Source organism: Hypanus sabinus, chromosome 3 (genome assembly GCF_030144855.1).
Source record: "Hypanus sabinus isolate sHypSab1 chromosome 3, sHypSab1.hap1, whole genome shotgun sequence".
In the NCBI taxonomy this organism is placed as follows: Eukaryota; Metazoa; Chordata; class Chondrichthyes; order Myliobatiformes; family Dasyatidae; genus Hypanus; species Hypanus sabinus.
In genome coordinates this window covers 29,288,813-29,313,410 of record NC_082708.1, presented here as the reverse complement: position 1 = coordinate 29,313,410, position 24,598 = coordinate 29,288,813, and the positions used below count along the sequence as shown (strand labels likewise).

The window sequence follows — 24,598 nt, the reverse complement described above, 5'->3', positions numbered from 1 at the left end:
TTTGTGAGAATCGCCAAATCACTGTTGGGTTGAGTCAAAAGGGGGCCCAAGACAGGAGGGGGAGGCATGCAGGATATCACCTTTCTCCCCCCCCCCCCCCATAGCGATGTAAAGCTACGGGACATGGCCATTGTCTCTTGGAGACAGATTTGTGGATTGAGATGCTCTGCTACGTGAATGTCCTCGGGCAAAGTGGGCTGGTTGAGGGAGAGATTGCATCACCCCCAACCTGATTGACATCTACGACTCTGCGAGTCAGAATAAAAGAGGGGCTGTAGGAACAACCCTTCAGACGCACCAGAAGAAACGTTAAACGACCACGTAACAGCAGACGGTCATCGGAAACCAAGCCACGTGCATTCAATTCCGTGGCTGGAATTGGAGGCTGAAACCACGGAAAACGGCTTTTTAGCTAACAACGGGGAAACCCGCTCCCCTGACTCAATGGATTGGCATCATAAAAGACTTGGGCAAGTTTAAACGCCTCCCTCTCTAAAACCCAAAACGCTGCAGCCTGAACAAGCTAATGACTTTTATATTTCCATCGGACAATACATTATCCCCTAGACAACGATAGAGTTATGTTTTATTGGTTATGATCATACCTGCGCTTTAGATTTCGTATTAACAACGTATATTATCTGTATGTTTGCATTAATCTTATTTTTGTGCCCCTTTATCAATAAATACTTTTAAAAATAGTACCATCAGATTTCAACGGACCTCTCTATCTTTGCTGGTAAGTGATCCAGTTACGGGAATTCGTAACACCTGACACCGACTTCTCAACTCACCAACATTAAGAATTGGCTCCTCAGTATCTACACTACCAGCCATTCTCAAAATCAGATTTGTTTCAATGAGGTGACATCACATTCTTCTGAGCTCCAGGCGGTGTTCATCATCCCATCAATCTAGGAACTTCACGATACATCACCTCCAAGGTAAGTGTATCTTTCTATAAACATGTGGAGTGAAATTCCATCCAGTACTACCAACTGCCCCTATAAATGGAGCAAGCTTTTTTTAATCTTTAGATAGCCACCGTCTTCCAACCAACGTCTTTTGCTTCATTGCCTGGCTCCTGTTCTAAGCACTTTCACCAGTCAGGAAAGCTTCCTGGAATTTCAGTCCATAGTTTAGTGCAGTGCCCTCTAATTTTCCAACAGATAAGAATGTTTGGACAAACTTAGGCCGTTTTCATTGGTAATTAAAATGGCACAAATATTAACTCAATCAATCCAATGTTTGGCTAATTCACCTGTTTGCTGATAATACTTCTCACTCAATAAGGAGCGTTTTTCTTCTGCTGTAACATGCAATTTACAGCAAAACCACAGTGTTCCTTAAATGAGAGCCAAATAAGGGGTGGATGAATAGCTGAATCAGAGAAAATGTGTTAACAGAAGTGGATTGTAGAAACAGAAACTGGTGTAGATGTAATCAAAACATTTCCTCTCCTTGAACAATTTTCACTCGTATAGAGGAAATGTCACAACTAAAGGTGTGATTTTAACTCAGAACCCTTTGCCTTTCAGCCATGATGCCTCTTGGAAGGTTGTAAACACAAGAGATTCCACAGACACTGTATATCTAGAGGAACACACACAAAATGCTCAAGGAACTCAGGTCAGTTAGCACCTATAGAAGGGAATAAACAGACAATGTTTCAAGCTGAGACCCTTCATCGGGACCTCTTAAAAGCTCCTGGGGCATGCTGTCAGGGGAGGTGACAGAAGTGGATACATTTAAGAGATGTTTCAATAGGCACATGAACAGCAAGGATATAGAGGGTTACAGATCATGTGCACACTGTTAGCATTAGTAAGATTGGCATCAATGAGGTGGGGAAAGGGCCTGATCCTGTCTTGTACTGTTGTTCTATCTTCTGTGTTGTAGAATCTCATCAGTAACAGGCAGGAACAATGAATTATAAACACAAGGAAGTCCACAGCTGCTGGAAATCCAAAGCAACACACACAAAATGCTGGGGGAACTCAGCAAGCCAGGTAGCATCTATGGAAATGAATAAACAGTTGACCTTTTGGGCTGAAACCCTTCTTCAGGTCAAGACCTTCATTCAGAGAAGTTATTACTAACATCAGCAGAAGGTGATCTGGAAACTGAATCTTTGAGTTGATATTTTTCAGTTTGAAGACAGACAGTGTTTGCAAAGATTAGAGATCTACAAAAGAACCTTAAATGCAATATGTGCAGTTTTCAAGTGACAGACAATATGTGATTTTGATGGCAAGGAATAACTCATAATAATCTTCTCTTCCTTTGGAGTTTGTTTCAGCTGATCAATAACATGTAGCGATGAAAGCCGATGGAAATGAATTGTGTTAAGTGTCGCCGCTCTGGTGTGATGATGAATGGTCACATGATCTTTCTTTCTAATCTGCCTGTGTCAGCAGTAACAGCAATTGGAAGCTATTTGTAAGGCTGGAGAAAGGACTGGTAATCAGTTATTGACCTGCTGCATCATCAGACCATCAGGGAAAGTGTTTGTGTGCTGCAGCCGTACTTTGTTCTCCATGGTGTCACAGACATGAGTTATCAGTGTGCTTATAGAATTGCTTGATAATTAACCACTGACCCAAAGGTGGAGTCATGACACCTGCAGTACAGAAACAGATAGGCTTATGTCAGAGCCCAAGTACGTAGTACAGAAGAAAATGCAAAGGAAGCATTGGAATGAAATTTAAAGTGAAATTAGAACAAATTTTCAGTCTTCCCTCATCACATGGCACCAATGGATTTGATGATTGCTGATTTGACTCCCTACTTGTACATAGTTCTTTCCTTTTGCTTGTTTTTTCTTTCCAATCTTTTCTATGTGTATATCACAGATAAATACTTTGTGGAGATTTGTGATATATATGATTATATGATATATATGTACAATGTCTGAAATTCATCTTATGGAAATGTTTGTTTGATGAAGAACTTCAATAAAAAAAACAAATTACAAAAAAAAATTATAGCTTTGTTTTAAAATGATTAAAGAACTCCCCTACCTGGGAAGGGAAGTCTGGGATCATTAACCTTCTCTATGCACCCACCTCACCACGATTTTATATAAGTTCACTCTGACCTCCTGCATTGCAGACAAAAGAGCCCCAGCTGTCCAGACTCTTCTGAGAACTTAAGCCCTCCAGTTTCAGTAACATCCTTACTGCACCCCCTTCCAGCTTGAAATCATCCTTCCTATCGCCAGGCAATCAGATCTACACACAATGCCGGAGTCTCACCATCTTGTACAGCTGGACCAAAACAGGTTCCTTATATATTGTATAGAAATGTGGTATGGTTTTTTACAGCAACCAGCCAGGAAATGGAAGTGAAGTGCTATCATCCCCCAGCTCCATATAACCAGTGGTTGGAAGACTCCAACACATTGGTGTCCTTTGTTCAGAGGAATGCTCAGGCGACCTGTGGTCAGAACATCCAGTGGCTTCTGCCTAACGCAACATCGCTTAACTGGGTAGCTCTGGAATTGCTCTCTCCAGAGACATCCAAGTAAATGAATATTCCAGGCACCTTTTTGATACTTCTGCAGGCAGCAGCCCCACTGCCTCTGCCACATCACATAAGATACTGAAATATTGGTCATAGCTGTAATCTGCATACCAATTAATACCAGGTCCAGAATCTAGCAAATTGTGGCATATATTAGCGGTGACTAGTGTCCATCTGTCTCAAAGGACAACAGGTGATGATTGTCATCACAGGCCTGGGCGGAAAGTATAGAGATCCTGAGATGTATATTCTAGATTTCCTAGAATGTTACCTGGGTTTCAGCACCTAAGTTACAGAGAAAGGTCGAACAAGTTAGGTCTTCATTCTTTGGAGCGTAGAAGGTTGAGGGGGGACTTGATAGATGTATTTAAAATTATGAGGGGGTAGATAGAGTTGACGTGGATAGGCTTTTTCCATTGAGAGTAGGGGAGATTCAAACAAGAGGACATGAGTTGATAGTTAAGGGGCAAAAGTTTAAGGGTAATATGCGGGGGAATTTCTTTACTCAGAGAGTGGTAGCTGTGTGGAACGAGCTTCCAGTAGAAGTGGTAAAGCCAGGTTCGTTATTGTCATTTAAAAACAGTTGGATAGGTATATGGACAAGAAAGGAATGGAGGGTTATGGGCTGAGTGCAGGTCGATGGGACTAGGTGAGAGTAAGCATTCGGCATGGACTAGAAGGGCCGAGATGGCCTGTTTCCGTGCTATAATTGTTATATGTGTTACGTACCCCATAACTGGGTGTCTAACCAGCAGAGAAAGAAGAATCCATTGGAGTCTGGTGGTACCAAACTAAAGGTGTTTATTAATAAAAATAAGCAAAAACCATATCAATAATGCAAATATACATATAAAACAAGTTAGCAGTAATAAACCTAAAAGTGTAGGAATAATAATAATCAATAATAAACAAGCTCTATCGATGTCTAGGGGTAAATGAATTGTCATAGAAAAGTATAAAGTTCAGTTCAGTTCATGAGTGCTGATGTAGTAATGGTTGTTGTAATCTAATTGTTGGAGACAGAGAGAGAGAGAGAGAGAGAGAGAGAGAGAGAGAGCGAGAGAGCGAGAGAGAGAGTGAGAGAGAGAGAGAGAGAGAGAGAGAGAGAGAGAGAGAGAGAGCGAGAGAGAGAGTGAGAGAGAGAGAGAGAGAGAGAGAGAGAGAGAGAGAGAGAGAGAGAGAGAGAGATGTAACAGCTACAGTCAGGCAAACCTTCCTTTGCTTTCTTAATCCGTCATATCGTTGTGGTCATTCAGTTATGACCCCTCTGGTCTTCAGCCAGACTGTTTTTCTGTGGTGGACTCGTCACTCTGGCATGAGTGGACACACACACAAGTCCCCACTGTCCCTGCTGTAACACTGTGAGCTTTACTGACCGATCTCCTGGTTCGGTCTCCGAAGCCCCCACCTTTCTGTGGGTTCCCAACACTCAGTCAGTGTCCACTGGTGTGTCTGGAGGGTATCCCTACTAATGGGGACTCAGCTATCCATCACTCCTGAATGACTGTGTCCATCAAATAAGGCCACTCCTTCAGTCCACTGAGGAATGTTTATGAGAAAACTATTGTCCTTGCAGCGAAACAGTAAATAATTCAAAAAGGAGTCACAATACGATTTCCCCCTCTCTCTGATCTGTCGCCGATGTTCTTGCCTGTTTTTCGCCTCTTTCTTATGGTCAGCATAGCAACAGTAATAGTTTGTGTTTCTCGGGGGGGGGGTTAACTCTGTACCCCATTGTCCATCAGGTCTGTTCATCACTCATAACATATGGTTATATATATTACAGCATTACAAAAAACAACAAATTGCCATGTGAAAGGCTGCCTTCTGAGTGTCTGCAATAAATAAATTGGGAATCAAAGTTTGAAAAGAACTCCTTCAATTCAACGTGCACCCTGAAATAACTGGGTGCCATAACTAAGAAATATGACTCATATTAGAAATCATTACAAAATGTTTTATTAAAGTTCTTCATACAAAAATGTCATAAAATTCCACTGATTGTAATGGAAAAATAAAAAGAGGTGGCTTGTTGTGCGATGATGAACAACATAGTATCGTGAGTTACATTTGTATACAGTGGGATACATTGCAAAGGTGGTAACAACACACAGGGAAAGCCACTTTATAAACGCACGCATCAAAGCCAAGATTAGCACAATGCCAAGCTTCAGGCTAAGTTTAAAATGTATCACAGAGAAATGGGAAGTGGATTCTAAGCACCCAGTTCATTGCCCAGTGATTCACCATCAGTAAGAACTATCAGTACCCAAATTCAAATGTTTCCTCACAGATCAAGTTCCTAAAGCCACTTCACCCTTATTGCAACACTACCAAGAACAAAATTTTGGGAAGGAATGGAAAATGTATCCCCTCGGTCACCAAATTCTATTTTTTTCCCCTCAGCACCCAACACTATACTCCCCAATCCGAGCGACAATAAGCACTGCATGAAAAACCAACAGCACAAGAAGTATTTGGACCTGATACCAAGGAAGGACTGAAACAGTCTGCAGCCTCCAGCGCAAAATCAACTATCATTAACTTCAAACTAGACAATATGTCATGAAGGTTGTTTTCAATCTTATGCCTTTTGATTCATCATTCTCATGTCTTACACTTTTATTTTTATTGCATTTTAAATTTAACCAATATGACACCTGGAGGATATACTTCTACCTAAAGAAATGGTGAACACTGGAATTTCCCTGCATTGAACAATGAGCTTGTAATACACATCCTAACATGCGAGACACACCTCCATGTCAATGTGACATTAATCACCTCTTGCATGTTTTGTGACCTTGAAGATCAAGCATTGAACCAGCATCTTCATTTTGTGATGCAGGCTTCAGTGTGATTTGCAAATGGCCATGGAGTTACACTTTATATATGAGTGACCTCTCCTCTACTACTGAGCGGAATTCTGGTGTCAGTTCACAGTGGAATCCTTCATAGTACTACTGGCACTAATAGCACTCATGGTTAATGAAAGCACTGTCCTTTATTGTTCCAGTGTCAATTTCCAAATCAAAATACAGCAATGCTACTGATAAACAGATGTATTTTCATTTATAATTGTTTGGTTGTCACTTACATGCATCTTCAGATGTGAAGCATCAGCCCCGTTTTAACTAACAAAACTCAAACAGCACTTACCACACTAGAGACTGAATGCTAGAGGGGTCTCTCTTGACAATTAAATTTCAAAAGATCTACTCTCCGCATTTTTCAGATTGCTTTATTCTTTAAGAGGATTGAGAATCAGTGGCAAAGCCAGCATTTCTACCCATCTTGATTTGCCTTTCTGGATATATGGTGAGTTACCTTCTTGAACATCTGCAGTCTAGTTTGAACCAGTGTCTTGATTTTCTTGTGTTTTTTGAGTTTGCTTTAATAACTTTTTAAAATACCTGTTTTAATAACTTTAATACTCGTTTCTGGGTATCTCTGTTAGATGAATCAATCTTCCTGAATTTCGCATAGATAAATAATGTCAAAGGGAGTGCTTACAAAAATTTCTAGGACAAACTCAAAATACTATTAACTTACATCTTCAGCTTTTTAAAAAAGTCTCAAATGGCTTCACTATTTACATAATAGCAGATTTAACACTTTTTGCCAACGATATAGCACATGAACGAATTCCGTTTCAGAACAAAAATATTAAAATATAAACAAAAACGATGTGACCCATTCATTGTTCAATATTTTTTACTTAACAATATAAATGAAGGTTTGGTGGAATTTAAAAAATATAGATTAGCTGATCAGAGAAGAAAGCTGTTTGATTATTGGAACCGATTCAGGTCATAGATGTAGAAATGGATGTTAAAACAAAGTCTACTTAAGGGCATGAGGGAGAATGGAACAAATGTGAACCAGCACAGGTGAAGTGATGCAGGCTTCAGTGTGATTTGTGAAACTGAGGCTGGACAGTATGAAAAGAGCTCTAATGGTCTGTGAGAAAATGAACTGGTGTAAGAGATCTTATCCCATATTTTAACTCATACTGAAGCTAATTTGTCCATAGGGTGCACGCTGGCAACCAGGGAAGCAGTTCTGTTAATCCCACACCCCTCTGATTGGTGCTGAAGAAGCATTCTGGGCCCATAACACAAAGGTTAATAGATCAAGCCTTCCTATAATTGGCACAGATGAGACAAGACTTGGGGCAGATCAGACAATGGCGGGACAGACTTAAGGGGCCAAGAGGCCTATTCCTGCACCTATCTCCTCATGTTGTCATTTACTTTTTATTTCACTACAGGTCACAGTAAGCCTAGAAAAAAGACACAAGAGATTGCATTTGCAACACACACAAAATGCTGGAGGAACTCAGCAGGCCAGGCAGCATCTATGGAAAAGAGCAGAGTCGACATTTTGGGCTGAGACTCTTCGGCAGATGTCTCAGCCTGAAACGTCAGCTACACTCTTTTCCATAGATGCTGCCTGGCCTGCTGAGTTCCTCCAGCATTTTGTGTGTGTTGCTTGGATTTCCAGCATCTGCAGATTTCCTCGTGTTTGTACCTGGATACAGCTTATTCTGTCTAAGTACAAAATCAAGGTAAGGTAACAACCAATGGCAATTTGTAAAGATCATAAAATGTGCAAAAACACACAGAATTAAAATTATTTTAAATCTCTTCATGTTCACAATTAATATTGACACAATTGGTAGCAGCACAGTTTTCAAAATGGCCAGCTCAAAGATAGGAATTTTCCAGCCGTTCTAAAACCCTTAAAATTCAAATGATCTCAAGAAACTCAAATACATTTGCATGAATTTCTATCCGCAGCTATTCTGCTGTTCAGTTTAACTTATAATCAAAGAGGACATTGATCTTTTAAGATATCTCTGATGAAAGGCAAAGGTTAAAAAAGCTGCTCAATGTCAGAACCGCGATTGCAGCTAAACACGTCAATGAGTTTGTGCACAAGTTGTGTGAGGCAAGATACATTCAACACAGGAATAGTACAGCACAATTTATTTAAGCTGAAATTTGATCCTGGGCAAAATTTTGCTTTGTTTATCTAACCCAAATTTGAATGAGATTAGACTTTTTGAAGGTGAAATTATTCCCAGAAGTACTTGAGAGTCTATTTGTTGCATTTCCCTTGCCTGCAGCAAACAGGTGCGACTCTGGATTAGCATAAATAGCTTTCCAGTGATATGAAGATGAATATTTATAAAGCAGCAAGTGAAAAGGGTAAGGGAAATTACAAATTGTAGTTTAGAAATAGGTGAGCCAAGTGTCCACCTTATTTGTAGATACTTTTATGATACTTGGTGACAATTCGTCAATTTACGGGCCAAACAATTCCAGATGATGCCATTTTGAGATCCATGCCCCATGAATACACTGCCAGTAGGCACAGAGGTACTGGTAATTGGCTCTTGGCAATTCTGGATCAGAAAAAGATTGGCAGGGTCTCATGCTGAGCCAATAAAGTCAGGCCTAAGAGGAGGGAGGGATGATCCTGAGCAGGCCAGCCATGGTTCAGGATTCATTTTGGTGTCCGAGGAGAGCACAGATCCTCCTCCTGACTTTGCCAACAATTAAAAACTGTAAGATTGAATTTTGAGCAGTCATCAATTGTCCTTTACTGGCTCCGTCTGGTACTAATCTGTGGGGTATGTGTGGTAAACACTCCACATATTTGCACCTAAACATTGCATCTGGGATCCTACGACCATTGCAGGAACAACTTAATTTTTAACTTAATAATAATTTTAATTGTGGCACAATTAAAGCAGTCTCTTGTGTATTTCTCATCCAGTGACTTTCTCGCTTACCAGCCCGTGTGAAAATTTAAAGTCAGGTCTTAATTTCGCTGGGGCATCCTGTGCGTTCGCCAGTGATATTCAACTGCAAGCTACCCTATCAACCCAGTTTTAAACTTCTCCCCTTTTAAACAAGCCTGCAATACCAAATACCTTTAGACACCATCACTACTTCCACCAGTACCTTGCTTTATTTTCTCAAGTCGGATTTCAGTGGAATAAACAGAGCATGTAATGTTCATTCCATCAATTGTCTTCTGGGCTGAAGGGTGATTCTGCTTTTTCTCCGCACCATTGCCTTTAAGTGCCAGCTTACTCCGGTACGTCTGCCCAGCCAGAACATAAAGTATTGGATCAAGGCAACTATTTGCGCTTGCCAGGGGCCTGGTCAGTTTGTAGGCCAGGCTGACCGCTTCGAGAGTCCTGCAGTTAACATGAAGACTTCTGGAGGAGTAGTAAATGGACCGCGTGATGTGGAAAGGCAAGAAGCATAAGACAAATACTGTCAGCACAGTAATAATCATCTTGATTGATTTTTTCCGGGATCTGGCATACTCTGGCCGAACATCATTGGGTCGAAGGAGGTTCTTGGCTGTGATTCCATAGCAGATCATAACCACGGTGAACGGGCAACAAAAAAGCAAAACCAGTTGTACCGCACTGTAAATCACAAACTTATTGAAGTTTTTTTGGTTTGAAGTATCATAACAAATGGTGGTGTTACCAACAGTTTCAGTATTAACAAATCCAAATATAGGTGTCTGAAATATTATCACCACAGCCCAGATAACAATGCATACTATCCGGGTATACCGTAGGTTTGACCATCTCAGTGAATGCATTGGAAAGCAAACACCGAGAAATCTATGGACGCTCATGCAGGTAAGGAAAAGAATACTGCAGTACAGGTTGGTATAAAACAGGAATCGGACAATTTTACACAAAGTTGCCCCAAAGGGCCAGTCATTGTGTTTGGCATAATAATAGATCAAAAGGGGCAAAGAGATATCATACATGATGTCTGAGAGAGCGAGGTTGAACATGTAGGTAGTTGTAATGTTCCATGGTCTCATCCGAAATACAAAGACCCATATAGCAAGAGCATTGAGGACAAGCCCTACCACAAACACAATGCCATAAGACACAGGGAGGAAAATATATTTGAAATCTTCATTAAAAGTACAATTAGGTGAATTTCTCTCGTAAGGTTCAGTCATGTTCACGTCACAAAACCAGGACAGAAGAACCAAATGTGAATTTACTGCTTTGAGCAGAACTACTCCAGCTTCATTTCTGATCTTTCTCTTGGTCCCTGAAACAACAAGGAAAGATTTTTGATTTAAAGAAAAGGAGTTAGCCAACAACAAGAAACTTGATCAATATTTTTGTTGGTATTTAACCTCAAAAAGTGTTGCAACATCAGGGATTAATCAAAAGCAGGTTTATGATATTTGTTGTTTTGTGGTAGTAGTTTAAGACATAAAAATTACTATATCCTGTGTAATCGGTTCATTTAGAGATGGTGTTTGAGCTCACTGCAAGCAACATTCCAACCAGAGTAGGTCTTTCTCCCATTTGGTGGCTTCTTATTCTGGCCTGAGGCATTAGGGAAAATATCAAGGAATTTGTGCTTGGAGTTTGAAAGTGAATAAGGTACTAAATGACTACTATGCATTGGTATTTACTGGGGGCAAGGGTTTGGAGGGTAGTGAAGACATAGCGGGGCATACTAATGTGCTGGGACATTTGAGATCAAGGCAGTGCAGTGTCTTCTGAAATCCATCAAGGCGGATGAGTTCCCAGGGTTTGATGGCATATATCCCAGAAACCTGAAAGAGCCAAGGGAAGAAATTGCAAAGATCCCAGGGTCTGATGGCTTATATCCCAGAAACCTGAAAGAACCAAGGGAAGGAATTGCAAAGATCCCAGGGTCTGATGGCTTATATCCCAGAAATCTGAAAGAACCAAGGGAAGGAATTGCAAAGATCCCAGGGTCTGATGGCTTATATCCCAGAAACCTGAAAGAACCAAGGGAAGGAATTGCAAAGATCCCAGGGTCTTATGGCTTATATCCCAGAAACCTGAAAGAACCAAGGGAAGGAATTGCAAAGATCCCAGGGTCTGATGGCTTATATCCCAGAAACCTGAAAAAACCAAGGGAAGGAATTGCAAAGATCCCAGGGTCTTATGGCTTATATCCCAGAAACCTGAAAGAACCAAGGGAAGGAATTGCAAAGATCCCAGGGTCTGATGGCTTATATCCCAGAAACCTGAAAGAATCAAGGGAAGGAATTGCAAAGATCTTTGTGTCCACGCGAGCAACAGGCGAAGGGCTGGAGGACAAGACACTGGGCAAACTTGGGTTGTTCTCCCTACAGCTTCGTTGGGTGGGGGGAGATCAAGAAGACCTGATCAGAATATTTTTTTAATTATAAGAGGTACAGATAGGGTAATAAGAACAGAATCTTCTCCCCAGGGTAGAGGACATGTTTGAAGGTTGGTGCAGTGGGAGAGAGGGAGTTTAAAGGCACCAGAAGGGTCAAGATATTACGTAGAGCATGGTAGTGAAAGGGTTACCAGGGGTAACCGTGGATGCAGGCAGTTTGGTAGAATTTAAGAGGCTTTCAGATAGACGCATGAACATGAAGGGAATGGAGGGATGTGGAGGAGGACGCTTAGGAGGACACAACCTTAAATTGGCATCAAGGTTGGCAAAACATCATGGACTATATTGTTCTATGTTCTAACATGACTTGCCAACTTTTATACTGAACATCCCAACAGAATAAGGTGAAGATCAATGTGAAGTACTCATTTAGTACCTCGCCCACTTCCTCAGATCCATGCATAAATTATCTTCTTTGTTCTTGAGTGGCCCTACACTCCCCCTTTTGTTTCTAAGTTATGTACAAAATACTTCAGGATTCCCCTTAACTACACTCACCAAGGATAATTTATGCCTCCTTTTAGCCTACTGATATCCTGCTTGTGTTTTTGTCCTGTCCTCTTAAGACTTCTGTCCAATTTGAGCTTCCTAAGCCTTAACATGTGCTCCTTGCTCTTTTTGACTAAGTTGGAATATCTCTTGTCATCCAAGATTCCCCAGCCTTGCTGTCCTCGATTTTCTTCCTCACAGGAACATATTGGTCATGAATTCTGACCAGATGACTTTAAATAACTCCCAGTTGTACAATGTGGACTTATCCAATAATATTCATGTCCTGTCTACTCTCCCAGCTAATACTGTGATAATTGGCCTTCTTCAATTAAACACTTCCCCCAAAGTTCAGTCTTATCCTTAGCCATAAAATCAAAACTTGCAGAGTAATGATCACTGTTGCCAAAATGTTCTCTATTAGAGTTTCAATCACCTAGCTAGGATTATTTCCCATCACCAGGTCTAATGTAGGTCCTTCCCTAGTTAGACTATCTACATATTGTTTGAAGAAACTATCTTTTGCATCTAACAAACTCTACCCCATCTAAGCCCTTCACACTAAAGGAATAGTCAGCAACACACACAGAGTGCTGGAGGAACTCAGCAGGTCAGACAGCATCTGTGGAAAAGAGTTTCAAACTCCTGGGAGTGCATATCTCAGACAGCCTCTCATGGTACCAGAACACATCCTACATAACCAAGGAAGTTCACCAAAGCCTCTACTTTCTGAGGAGGCTGGAAAGAGCTGGTCTTACACATCAATCCTCACACCCTTCTACAGACACGCAGTGGAGAGCATCCTAACATGCTGCGTCACTGCACGGTACGGAAACTGCACTGCCACCGACAGGAAGGCTCTACAACGGGTAGACAAAATGGGTCCAACAACAGAGCACGTAACAGATCTGTGTCCGATCCTAAACACTTCTGGGACTGATGTCATGGAAGAGGGAGATTAGCTGAACACAGGAGAAATGGCAGGGATGGAAAGCTGGCAGAAACAACCTCTGTAGCAAGAATATTGTCTTTTTACCATGCCTCTTTCTGCCAGGAGTCAGCTCAGTACATACCCTGGGTCCTAGGAGCTGTAATGTCAACAAGCAGGCTGGGCAGCCAATCACTTTGAAGACTTTTCAAAATATCTGGGAAGCAAATTTTAATTAACTCTTTAATTGTTGTCTGTAGAGTACTGAATACTGAATAGAACAAATAATTGTGATTAAAGTATCCTGGGAAGATGGCTCCCCCTCCTATTTCAATCACGGCAAATGTGGATCAAATAAAATGAAAGGGTTTCTTCCTGCCAAATTTGTCAATGCATTTCTCATTCATTGACACTGATGAATCGAATCTACAGTACTACGCAAAAATCTTAGGTATATATATATTTCGGGTAGATGGAACTCGTCAGCCTGGGAAGGCAGTTCATCTAAGAGAGGGAAAACTCTGATTTCAAACCTCCGCTGCCTTGCAACAGTACCCACTCATGGGAAAGGCTTCGGGAGTAAACCCTGAGGACAAATCCGGAGCTGGAGTCCCTAAGGCAGTCTGACGTCTTCAACCTCGTTCTGGCAACTCCTGTGATGACACTGGTGCCAAGCTGTATCGGCCCTTGCCCTTCCCTCGGACAACATCGGTGTCGTGGAGAGGGGAGACTTGCTGCATGGGCAACTGCCGGTCTTCCATACAACCTTGCCCAGGCCTGTGCCCTGGAGAAGACTTTCCAGGCGCAGATCCATGGTCTCGCAAGACTAACAGATGTCATGTATACATATATAGCTAGGGTGCCTATAATTTTTGGACAGTACTACATTTGTCAATGTGGTGCAAGTTTGTAAAACTGGAGGGAGCAAAGGATGTTGGGAATGGGAGGGTGGCGGGCCGCAGGAGGGGTGTGGTACAGGTGGTAGAGATGGCATGCCAGGGTCAGGAGGTGACCTGGTGCCAAAACACTCAGCCCTGAGACACCAGGTGAGGTCATTTGATTCCAAACAATTGGTTTATTGATCATTACAGACTGCCTCTATGGTGCTCCCCACTCCCTCCCATCTCCCTTCCCCTTTTCACGACCATGATTCCCCTCTCCCTGCCCCCTTCCCTCTCTCAGACCACAATAGAGACGCAAATCAGAATCATCACTCACATATGTCATGAAATTTGTTTTTTTTTTGTGGCAGCAGTACAGTGTACTTGTAAAATTACAATACTCTGCAAATGTCTTGGTACTGTATAAAAACCTTTATAAATATATGTAAATAATATTCTGATGATATGGTGTTTAAAAACAGTCTAAACAGTAACTTTCAAATCAATTAATAGTTACACATAATTTCTAATCTTCATATTCCTGAACCGAATTCCTCACCACAACTCACAGGAAAAGTAAATCTACAAAACATAACATACATTCTCAGATTCACATGAAACTTAAATTCTTCAGTTCTTAATTGCAAAGACATGGACTGACATATTCAAACAATGATGACTTCCAGGGCACTGCATATCTCAGTAATGGCCACTGTTACACATGAACTGTCTGCAGCATGTGTAACTTCTTGCTTAAAATATTGCTGGAATTAGCAGTCGCATCACTTCTAGAATGGTGAGGCCACTGCACAGGACTGGAAAAAGCTGCAGAAGGTTGCAAACTCAAGAGAAAAGGGAGGTGAGAGTGAGAGAAGGAACATGGAACGGTACAGCACAGTACAGGCCCTTCGGCCCACAATGTTGTGCCAACCCTTAAACCCTGTCTCCCATATAACCTCCCCACCTTAAATTCCTCCATATACCTGTCTAGTAGTCTCTTAAATTTCACTAGTGTATCTGTCTCCATCACTGACTCAGGCAGTGCATTCCATGCACCAACCACTCTCTGAGTAAAAAACCTTCCTCTAATATCCCCCTTGAACTTCCCACCCCTTACCTTAAAGCCATGTCCTCATGTACTGAGCAGTGGTGCCCTGGGGAAGAGGCGCTGGCTGTCCACTGTATCCATTCCTCTTAACACCTTGCATACCTCTATCATGTCCCCTCTCATCCTCCTCTCCAGAGAGTAAAGCCCTAGCTCCCTTAATCTCTAATCATAATGCATACTTTCTAAACCAGGCGGCATCCTGGTAAATCTCCTCTGTACCCTTTCCAATGTGTCCACATCCTTCCTATATTGAGGTGACCAGAACTGGACACAGTACTCCAAGTGTGGCCTAACCAGAGTTTTATAGAGCTGCATCATTACCCCATGACTCTTAAATTCTATCCCTCAACTTATGAAAGCTAACGCTCCATAAGCTTTCTTAACTACCCTATCTACCTGTGAGGCAACTTTCAGGGATCTGTAGACATGTACCCCCAGATCCCTCTGCTCCTCCACACTCCCTGAGAGAGAAGGGAGGTGAGAGAGATAGAGAAGGGAGTTGAGAGTGAGAGAGAAAAGGGAGGAGTGAGAGAATAGGACCCTTGTTAGACCACACTTGGAGTACTGTGCTCAGTTCTGGTCACCTCACTACAGGAAGGATGTGGAAATCGTAGAAAGGGTGCAGAGGAGATTTACGAGGATGTTCAAGCAACACACACAAAATGCTGGTGGAACGCAGCAGGCCAAGCAGCATCTATAGGGAGAAGCGCTGTCAATGTTTCGGGCTGAGACCCTTCGTCAGGACTCACGAAGGTCCTGACGAAGGGACTCAGCCCGAAACGTTGACAGGGCTTCTCCCTATAGATGCTGCCTGGCCTGCTGCGTTCCACCAGCATTTTGTGTGTGTTGCTTGAATTTCCAGCATCTGCAGATTTCCTCGTGTTTGCTTTACAAGGATGTTACCTGGATTGGGTAGCATGCCTTATGAAAACAGGCTGAGTGAACTTGGCCTTTTCTCCTTGGGTCGACGAAGGATGAGAGGTGACCTGATAGAGGTGTATAAGATGATGAGAGGCATTGATTGTGTGGATAGTCAGAGGCTTTTTCCCAAGGCTGAAATGGTTGCCACAGGAGGACGCAGATTTAAGGTGCTGGGGAGTACAGAGGAGATGTCAGGGGTAAGTTTTTTACTCAGAGGGTGGTGAGTATGTGGAATGGGCTGCCGGCAATGGTGGTGGAGCGGATACGATAGGGTCCTTTAAGAATCTTTTAGATAGGTACATGCAGCTTAGTAAAACAGAGAACTATGGGTAACCCGAGTAATTTCAAAGGTAGGGACATGTTCAGCACAACTTTGTGGGCCAAAGGGCCTGTATTGTGCTGTAGGTTTTCTATATTTCCATTTAAATACGAGGAGAGAGAGAGAGAAAAGGAAGGATAGAGAGAGAGAGGGAGAGAGGGACAGAATCGGGGGGACAGAAGGGGTGAGAGAGAAGGATGAGTGAGAGTAGGAGAGAAGAAGTGAGGAGATGGAGAAGGAGAAAGAATGAAGAGAGGGAGAGGAGAAGAGGGAGAAAGAAGGGGAGAGAGAGAAGGGGAAGGGATAGAAGGGGGAGAGAGAAAAGGGGGAGAGAGAGAAGGGGAGAGAGAGAGAGAGAGAGAGGGGAGAGAGAGAAGGGGGGAGAGAAGGGGAAAGGGAGGAGAGAGAGGAGGGAGAAAGAGAGAAGGGAGGAGAGATGAGAGAGAGAGAGAGAGAGAGAGAGTAGAGGAGAGATGAGAGAGAGAGAAAAGAGAGGAGAGAGAGAGAGAAAATAATCAGAGATTATCGAATGGTGCAGCAGATGTGATAGGCCAAATCACTTAATTCTGTTCCTGTGTTTTATCATTTTATAGTCTTACATAATGCAGCCATTCTTAATAATGCAGACCAGGTGAGAGGAGGTGTAATTGAGTTCACCGTGGGAGGCAAAGGGTTTACAGTAAAGTCATTAGAGAGTTTGCCTCCTGAGATGGAGACCGATATCCTAAAAAGAGAGGGAGGTGTCAGAAATACTCCAAGTGAATTAGAGGGCAGGGTGAAAGTTGGTAAAACAAAGATGTGATAGCGTTTACAAGTTCCACAGAAAGAGCATGAGAGCAGAAGTGTGGGAAATAGGGGGAATGTAAGTGAGGGCTCCATTAACCACTGTCAAGGGGGAACCACTCTTCCTGAAAAAGGCAGACATATCAGATGTCTAAGAACGGAACTACAGATTCCATTATCTGCAGTCCCTAGTGTCTCCATTGTAAGTTTGCTGATTTTATTAAAATTTAATATTACTCTCCTGTTTCTATATCTGGCCAGACACCAAATAATTCATCCAATAAGCTCAACAGTTCAGGCATCATCTAAGGAGAGGAATTAACAGGCAACATTACAGACCGAGACCCTTAAACTGTTTATTCCCCTCCATAGCTGCTGCCTGACCTGCTGAATTCCTTCAGCATTTTGTGTGAGTTACTCTGGATTTCCTGCATCTGTGTTTATTTAAACAATTTTGCTTTTTTGATGCATGTATTCCTAGAGTTCTTTATCTATCGTAGGAATAATCCTCAAGAGGATGCCCATACAATAACTCAACATTCATTCAAAATTCCACCTTCTATTGAATCAGTGACCAACAGCTTATTCTCCCTGGAGTTGTCCTCAATAGCCATATATTCTTCATCAGTGCTTAAATGGCTTATTCCCTGAAACCTGCCCTGCAAAGACTGTTAAAGAAATAGAAGCCCTCTCATCAAATAGGAAACATTTTAAAATGTGGTAAGGGAGTTGTGGATTTGTTGGTTAGAAGCATTGTCTTAGTATCTTTCTTTGTGAACTCTCTATCAGAAATAGTTCCTAGTTTAAGTTATCACCTTGGATATTTTATCCATCAAACATTTGTAACACCCTGGTTAAGATTTTTACTGCTATGCTGTAGGTATTTCATTTTAGCAGTTCTGTAAAAGCAGTGTGTTCTGCTTTTAGCATGTTTGGGCTTGAGCTGAGATAAGAGGCTTTGTCGTTCAACTTCAGAACGTGGTGTCTGCCGGTCAGGATGGTGGAATTGGGAGAAGGTTCCAGAGAATGCTGGATGGAGAGGTCTTTGTTGGCGGGAGCTGGGAGAGGATAGGAGGGAAGATAGCTGAGGATGCCATTCCTGTTGCACAAGGTGCTTTGTGCAGCTGAATGGCTTTGAGGAGGAAGGATCAATACTCCCGTGGGAGAGCCCGTTTGTTCAAGATAGATTTCGAGTGACCTTCGGAAAGTGGTGTGTGTTTTCACACAGACCGAGGGTCCTGCATGTGAGTTACAGACAACCTCAAGACTTTTAGCTCATGGACATGTGACTGTTTAAGTATAATGGGCCTTTTTTGTTTTATTCTTTCTTTCCTCTAAGTTAAGTTAACATTCTTAAATATATTTCCACTTAATGGTATACAGTGTAGAATCTGTTATCTCTAGCCAACAATTGATTGCTGGGGGCAATAAATTATACAGCGTTCACACAAACCGGGGTTAGGCAAGACACCCCGACCTCACAGATTTGGCAGGACCAAAGTCACACACACACTCGATGTATGAAGCCAGGGAAAGGTGGGTGTCTCACCACGGAATCCAGTGGCCGCTAGTGAGGCACATTTCCAGAGACGCCAGTGAAAGCGTGTTTCTACAGCTTAACAAGCCAACTGGCAGCTTTATAAATATCAAACTCACTTACCTTCCTCCTCCCCAACCCCTCACCCCACTATGTCCGCTGATGTCCCGGCTGTGAATAGTTTTTACATTTTAATTCGAAAGGCATGATGAGGAACTTGATGGAGGATTTAAAGATTAAAAAATTGTGTACCTTATATGTAAACCATGTGGTAAAGATTGCTAGTATTGTACTTACCTGAGGAAATTCTGCAGAACTGAGGTGAAATGTAAAATAAATAAGTAAAAGTCAGAATCATAAAAGGCTGCAGAGGGTTGTTGACGCAGCCCGCCCACTCATGGGAACAATCCTCCCCAACATCGAGGACACCTCCAAAAGGATGTACTATAAAAGGCTGAACAATCACCCTCACGGTGGAGGACATGCCCTCGGCTCATTACTAGTATTGGGAAGGAGGGAACAAGGATCTGAACACCTGCACTCAGTGATTCAGAAACAGCTTATTCCCTTCTGTTAGATTTCTGAATGGTCCATGAACTCATTATTCCTTTTGCTTGTACTTTTCGTAATTTGCGGTCATTTTAAAGAGATCAGCCTTATTTGTCACATGTACATCGAAATATACAGTGAAATGCGTCGATTGCATCAATTCAAACCAACAAGGATTGTGCTGAGCAGCCTGCAAGTGTCACCACACTTCACACGCTAACATCGCATGCCCACGGCTCACTAACCCTCGCCCATACATCTTTGGAATGTGGGAGGGAACCGGAAGCACCCAGGGAAAATCTACCTGGTCATGGGGAGAGCATGCAAGCTCCATTACGACAGTGGTAGCAATTGAACCCTTTTACATCTTTGCAATGTACTGGTGCCACCAAAAAACGAATTTCAAATTAGATAAGTCAGTGAAAATAAATCTGAGATTCTCATGGACAAAGCTGCTTTCACTATCGTGTGGCTGCTCTGCACACAATGAGTTGTTTGTTGCTTTGAAGGATCGCAAATAAAGACAAGCCAAGCCAAATTAGTGCAATCATTAATCTGGAGGAGATGAGGTGATATTATCAATTGTCAGAAAGAGATCTTCAGGAAGACTGATCTGTGTGAGGGAGATGATGGTATATAATGGGCAAGCTAACATGAAGTGTTGACTTACTGGAACATTGAAGATCATGTGGGGTCTTCAGAGACTGTGGCACTTCTGGCTACTAGAGGCAATGAGGTCCAATGGCTATATCCACTCTGCATTAAAGACCATATTGGGACATTAATTCTGTGGCCTTGATCTGAATAATAAAAAATTGAATGATTATTCGCACAGGCTGAGGGACCTGATGGGAAGACAGGATAGAGGAAAACAGATTGAGAGGACTGGGGACTGGTGACTGTGGGCTACTCATCAGCTTTCTAATGCCTTGACATGCCTATTGAAGGTGGCTCAGGTCTCAAAAGCATGGAAAAGGCAGGAATCAATATGAATCATGAGTTTTGTACCAGACCAGTGTTAAGCATTTGATCCCAATAGACTCTCAACCTTCTACACAAACGGTTACTTACAATCTACTTACTTTGACGTGCCCAAAATCCATTTCTGTCATACATGCTTAGAGTTTCTTGACCTGAAACATTAACTCCTTCCCCCTCCACAGCTGCTGCCTGACCTGCTGAACATTTTAAGTATTATTTATTCTTATTTCAGCTTTCCAGCACCTACACTCCTTTTGCCTTTTTTTTTCTTTTATCCTTAAGCCTGCTTTCTTTTGCACTACTCCATTTTGGGACTCTCTTAAGCTAACTCCCATGGCACCTCTAGTCGGTACTTCCTCACATGGAACAATGCTTAAAGGATGACTCCATTTTAAAAATACTATTGTTCAGTATTACATATTCTTCTTCTTCAGGATCATCAATCACTTTCAAGAATGTCCTGGCTGCACTTCGGTTTTGTCGGTTCTGAGGTGTCTGATGAGGCCAACGTGAGAACTGTGTATGCAAGTACCTGTTGGTGAAGTGGTCAAGCAAATTTCTGTGTGCCCTCTGCAATATTGCTGTGTCATTTTGAGCAGTCATGGGTCAGGGATTCCCAGGAGTCAATGGGGATGTTTTCTCAAGGAGGCTTTTCACGTCCTTAAACCTTTTCCTCTGTCTGCCTGTAATCTCTTCCTGCTTCCATTTCTGAAGTCTGGTGACAGGCAGCAAACAATGTGATCCCCCAAAGGAGACATGGAACCACCTCCTCTTCCCTTATTAGAGAGAGAGAGAGAGAGAGAGAGAGAGAGAGAGCCTGTGGTGTGTTGAATACTGGGTGAATGAGTGGTCTTCGGGGTACTGCAAGTCTGTGTATTTATTGATGTTTTACTGCACGTTGAGTGCTCGGTGGGGGGACCGATGCTTTTTTTTTGCTGGTGGGGGAGGGGGGATCATTGCTTTTCTGCTGCTTATGCCTGGGAGGGAGCTGGGAGAGGGCTTTGGGGTTTTAACATTTAACTGCTATTCATTCTTTGAGGCACTCCTGTGTTTTCGTGGATGGTTGCGAAGAAAAAGCATTTCAGGAGGTGTATTGTATACATTTCTCTGACATTCAGTGTACCTTTGAACATACTAGAGCTGACTGGATGTAACACTAGGTCTCACTGTTAGGTATGTTGGCCTAGGAAAGGGCAATGACCTAGACCTGCTCATCAATCTAGTAAATTTGGCGCACTTTGCCAAGACAGCCCTCATGGTAGAGTTCTAGTACATTTAAAGAGTACGATTCTATATTGAAAGAAGGTTGATGTTGCAGAAGAAAGCCCTTTTGTTCTAGATACTTTTGCTAAGTCTGTAGGCTCATCTCATATGTCCATCCACAGTAATGGAGAAATTAGGCAAAGTTTCTGCGTAACAAGTCTCCAGTCCTCGTCTCCAGCTTAATGCCTGAGAAATACAGACACAGTGAGCAACAGGGCCAGCCTACCAGTCCAATTAAATCAGCTTCAATTCTGACATACTGCTGGTATCATAAAGCCTTTGAGACTTTAGAAAAAGCATTTATTAATTAAAGTTAGCACCTAATAATTGCTTTATACTGGAGGCGATCATTTGCTGATCCGGCAAACGGATTTTAAACATGCAACAAGCAGTAAAACTGCTCATAGTCTCACTGCCAGAAGTGTAATTACCTGCTTAATGGCGATTATGCTGTTAATTTTCCAACACTATGAATACAGTCAGTTTTTCTTTCGACAATAAAGACATACAGAACAGTAAATCCAGATTCAATTATTTTTCTATCATGTCATCAGCCATTAAAGCATATAACCTCTCAGATTAGACTGCCTTTAAGATCATTTAATTCAAGTAATTCTGTAAGACATAAGACAGAAGAGCAAAATTAGGCTATTTGGCCCATTGAGCCTGCTGCACCATTCCATCATGGCTGACGTTTTATCCTTCTCAACCCCATTTTCCTTCCTTTTCCCTATAACCTTTGACATTCTCATTAATTAAAGACCCTTCAACCTTCAACCTCTGCTTTATATATACACACTGTGATTTGGCCTCCACAGCCATCTGTGACAATGAATTCCAGATTTACCACCCATCTCATACTTCACTTATCACTGTAAGATTTGCCAACATGTGAACCCAACCCCATTATTTGTCCAACTGCATCCATCACAGTAACAGAACTTACACCTAGGCACATCAGAGTTTGCTGTTGGTCTTGACAAATTAGGTTTCCATACAGAAATTACTTACTTGCCTACAACACTAGAGTTAAGGTGAATCCTGTCCATAGGTCAGAGTCATAGAGTCTTACTACAAAGTCCTACAGGTGTAAATTTGGAGTAAACTCTTCTCGGGCTTCCAGCCGGATACAGGTATCAATCACAATTGATGTTTCGATGGCAAACTCTGCCATCTTCTTCAGGGATGATGCCACGGCATGTCTAGTCCAGTGACTATTTGGAAATCTCCCCCCATTCAGCATCAGAATGACCAGGTGATGTTTCCCACACTGCTTTTAAACTTAGCAGGTGATGCAGTACAATAAACAAAGGAAAAGATTGGTGCAAAGTAATTGTGGTGAACTACATATACCTGTCTGGACACGCCCACCCCCCCCCCCCCCCCCCGCTAACTGCTCCTGTGGCTCCTCCCACAGACCCCTATATAAAGGCAATTGGAGGCACTGCTCCTCCTCAGTCTCCAGGATGTTGTGTGATGGTCTCTTGCTGCTGATAGTGCTTTCTCTTCCAGCTAATAAAAGCCTATCTCTCGCTTCACATCTCCGAGAGTTATTGATGGTGCATCAGTAATATTACCATGAAAGATAATAATGTTGAATAGAAATTAATTTATACTGAGCTAAAAAAATAAACATAAGACCATAAGATACAAAAGCAGAATTATGCCTGGCTCATCGAGTATCATCCACCATTTCATCATGGCTGATCCAATCTTCCTCTCAGCCCCAATCTTCTGCCTTCTCCCCATATCTCTTCATGCCCTGACCAATTAAAAACAATTCAACCTCTGCCTTAAATATACATAAAGACTTGGCCTCCACAGCTGACAACAAGTTACACAGATAACATAGAGCTTAAAGCATTGGTGGAAGTGTTTTTAAAGGATACCAAATAGTAATTTTAATATTAATGTGGCATAGCACAATGAGTAACTGGGGTAATAGGATAAATATGGGAGATTTTAATCTAATATTTGGACTGGTCAAATTTCACATCACATGCCATTGATAATAAACCTGATACTGATTTTACATCACAACACGGAATATTAATTCATGGTGTTACGAATGTGCCACAACTCTGAGGGGCCGAAGGGTGCAAAGTAGCCCCCTCCTTTTTGAGAATTGCAAGATCGCTATTAATTTGGGTCTGGGACCCAGGAAATGAGGCAGAATCCACAAGGTTTGGAATATGTCCTGGCCTCAGCGAAAACAAAACCCCTGATAACAGCTTTTGTCTCTTGGAGACGGAATTGTGTATTGAGTACTGTACTATTCATTGAAGCCCTCAGGAGATGACCAGAGTGGGCTGGTTGAGGGATTGCATCATCCCAACCTGATTGACATCTGAGACCCTGTGAGTAAGGATAAAAGAGGGTCTGGGGAACAACCCCTTCTGACGCACCAGGAGAAACGCTAGAAATCCCGTGACAGCGTTTAATAGCGACAGCCGGTGGGGGGGGGGGGGGGGGGGGGCTTGCGTGCCTTTCCCTTCCCTGGGTTGGCAGGCTCACCACGGAAGAACGGCTTAGCTAAAGGAGAGGCCACAAGTGACCGGCCACACCAACGAGACTCCGACGGATCGAAATCATAAAGGTTGGAAAACCCATAGCGGTAACTGTTCCCATTCTCTTCCTATTTCTCTCTCTCTCTCCAACAAAGTGCAACACAGCGACAACCAAAAAAAGGCTGCAGCCTGAATGAACTGAGTGACTTTTATATTTCCATCGGACAATACATTATCCCCTAGACAACGATAGAGCTATTTCTTATTGATTATTATTATACCCGCACTTTTAGATTTAGTATTGATGATGTATATTATCTATATGTTTGCATTGATATTATTTTTGTGTATTTTTACTAATAAATACTGTTAAAAATAGTACCATCAGACTTCAACGGACCTCTCTATCTTTGCTGGTAAGTGACCCAGTTACGGGGTTCGTAACAATGGAATGTCTTGGGATTAAGGAGCTTTTGTGGGAGATGATAGAATTTTACGTTGGATTTGACCATGATATAATTTGTTGTGAAAAACTAGGGTCTTAAACAAAAAAAAAACAAGGGTGTAAATAGACAGTCA

At 42.2% G+C, this 24,598-nt stretch overlaps 1 protein-coding gene across 5 annotated transcripts in view; it reads right to left on the bottom strand.

Moving 5' to 3' along the window:
- Window positions 1–7,954: 7,954 nt before the first annotated feature.
- LOC132391143 (P2Y purinoceptor 2-like) overlaps window positions 7,955–24,598 on the bottom strand; it is a 30,196-nt gene continuing 13,552 nt past the window's right edge. For 3 of the 5 annotated variants that reach the window (XM_059963965.1, XM_059963962.1, XM_059963966.1), the window contains exon 2: window positions 7,955–10,619. In XM_059963965.1, the coding sequence (XP_059819948.1) occupies window positions 9,463–10,524 (1,062 nt within the window). In that variant the 5' untranslated portion in view covers window positions 10,525–10,619 and the 3' untranslated portion in view covers window positions 7,955–9,462. Of the gene's footprint in view, window positions 10,620–13,315; window positions 13,375–19,938; window positions 20,025–24,598 lie in introns of those variants that run through there. The other 2 variants (XM_059963963.1, XM_059963967.1) reach the window with 2 other exon arrangements.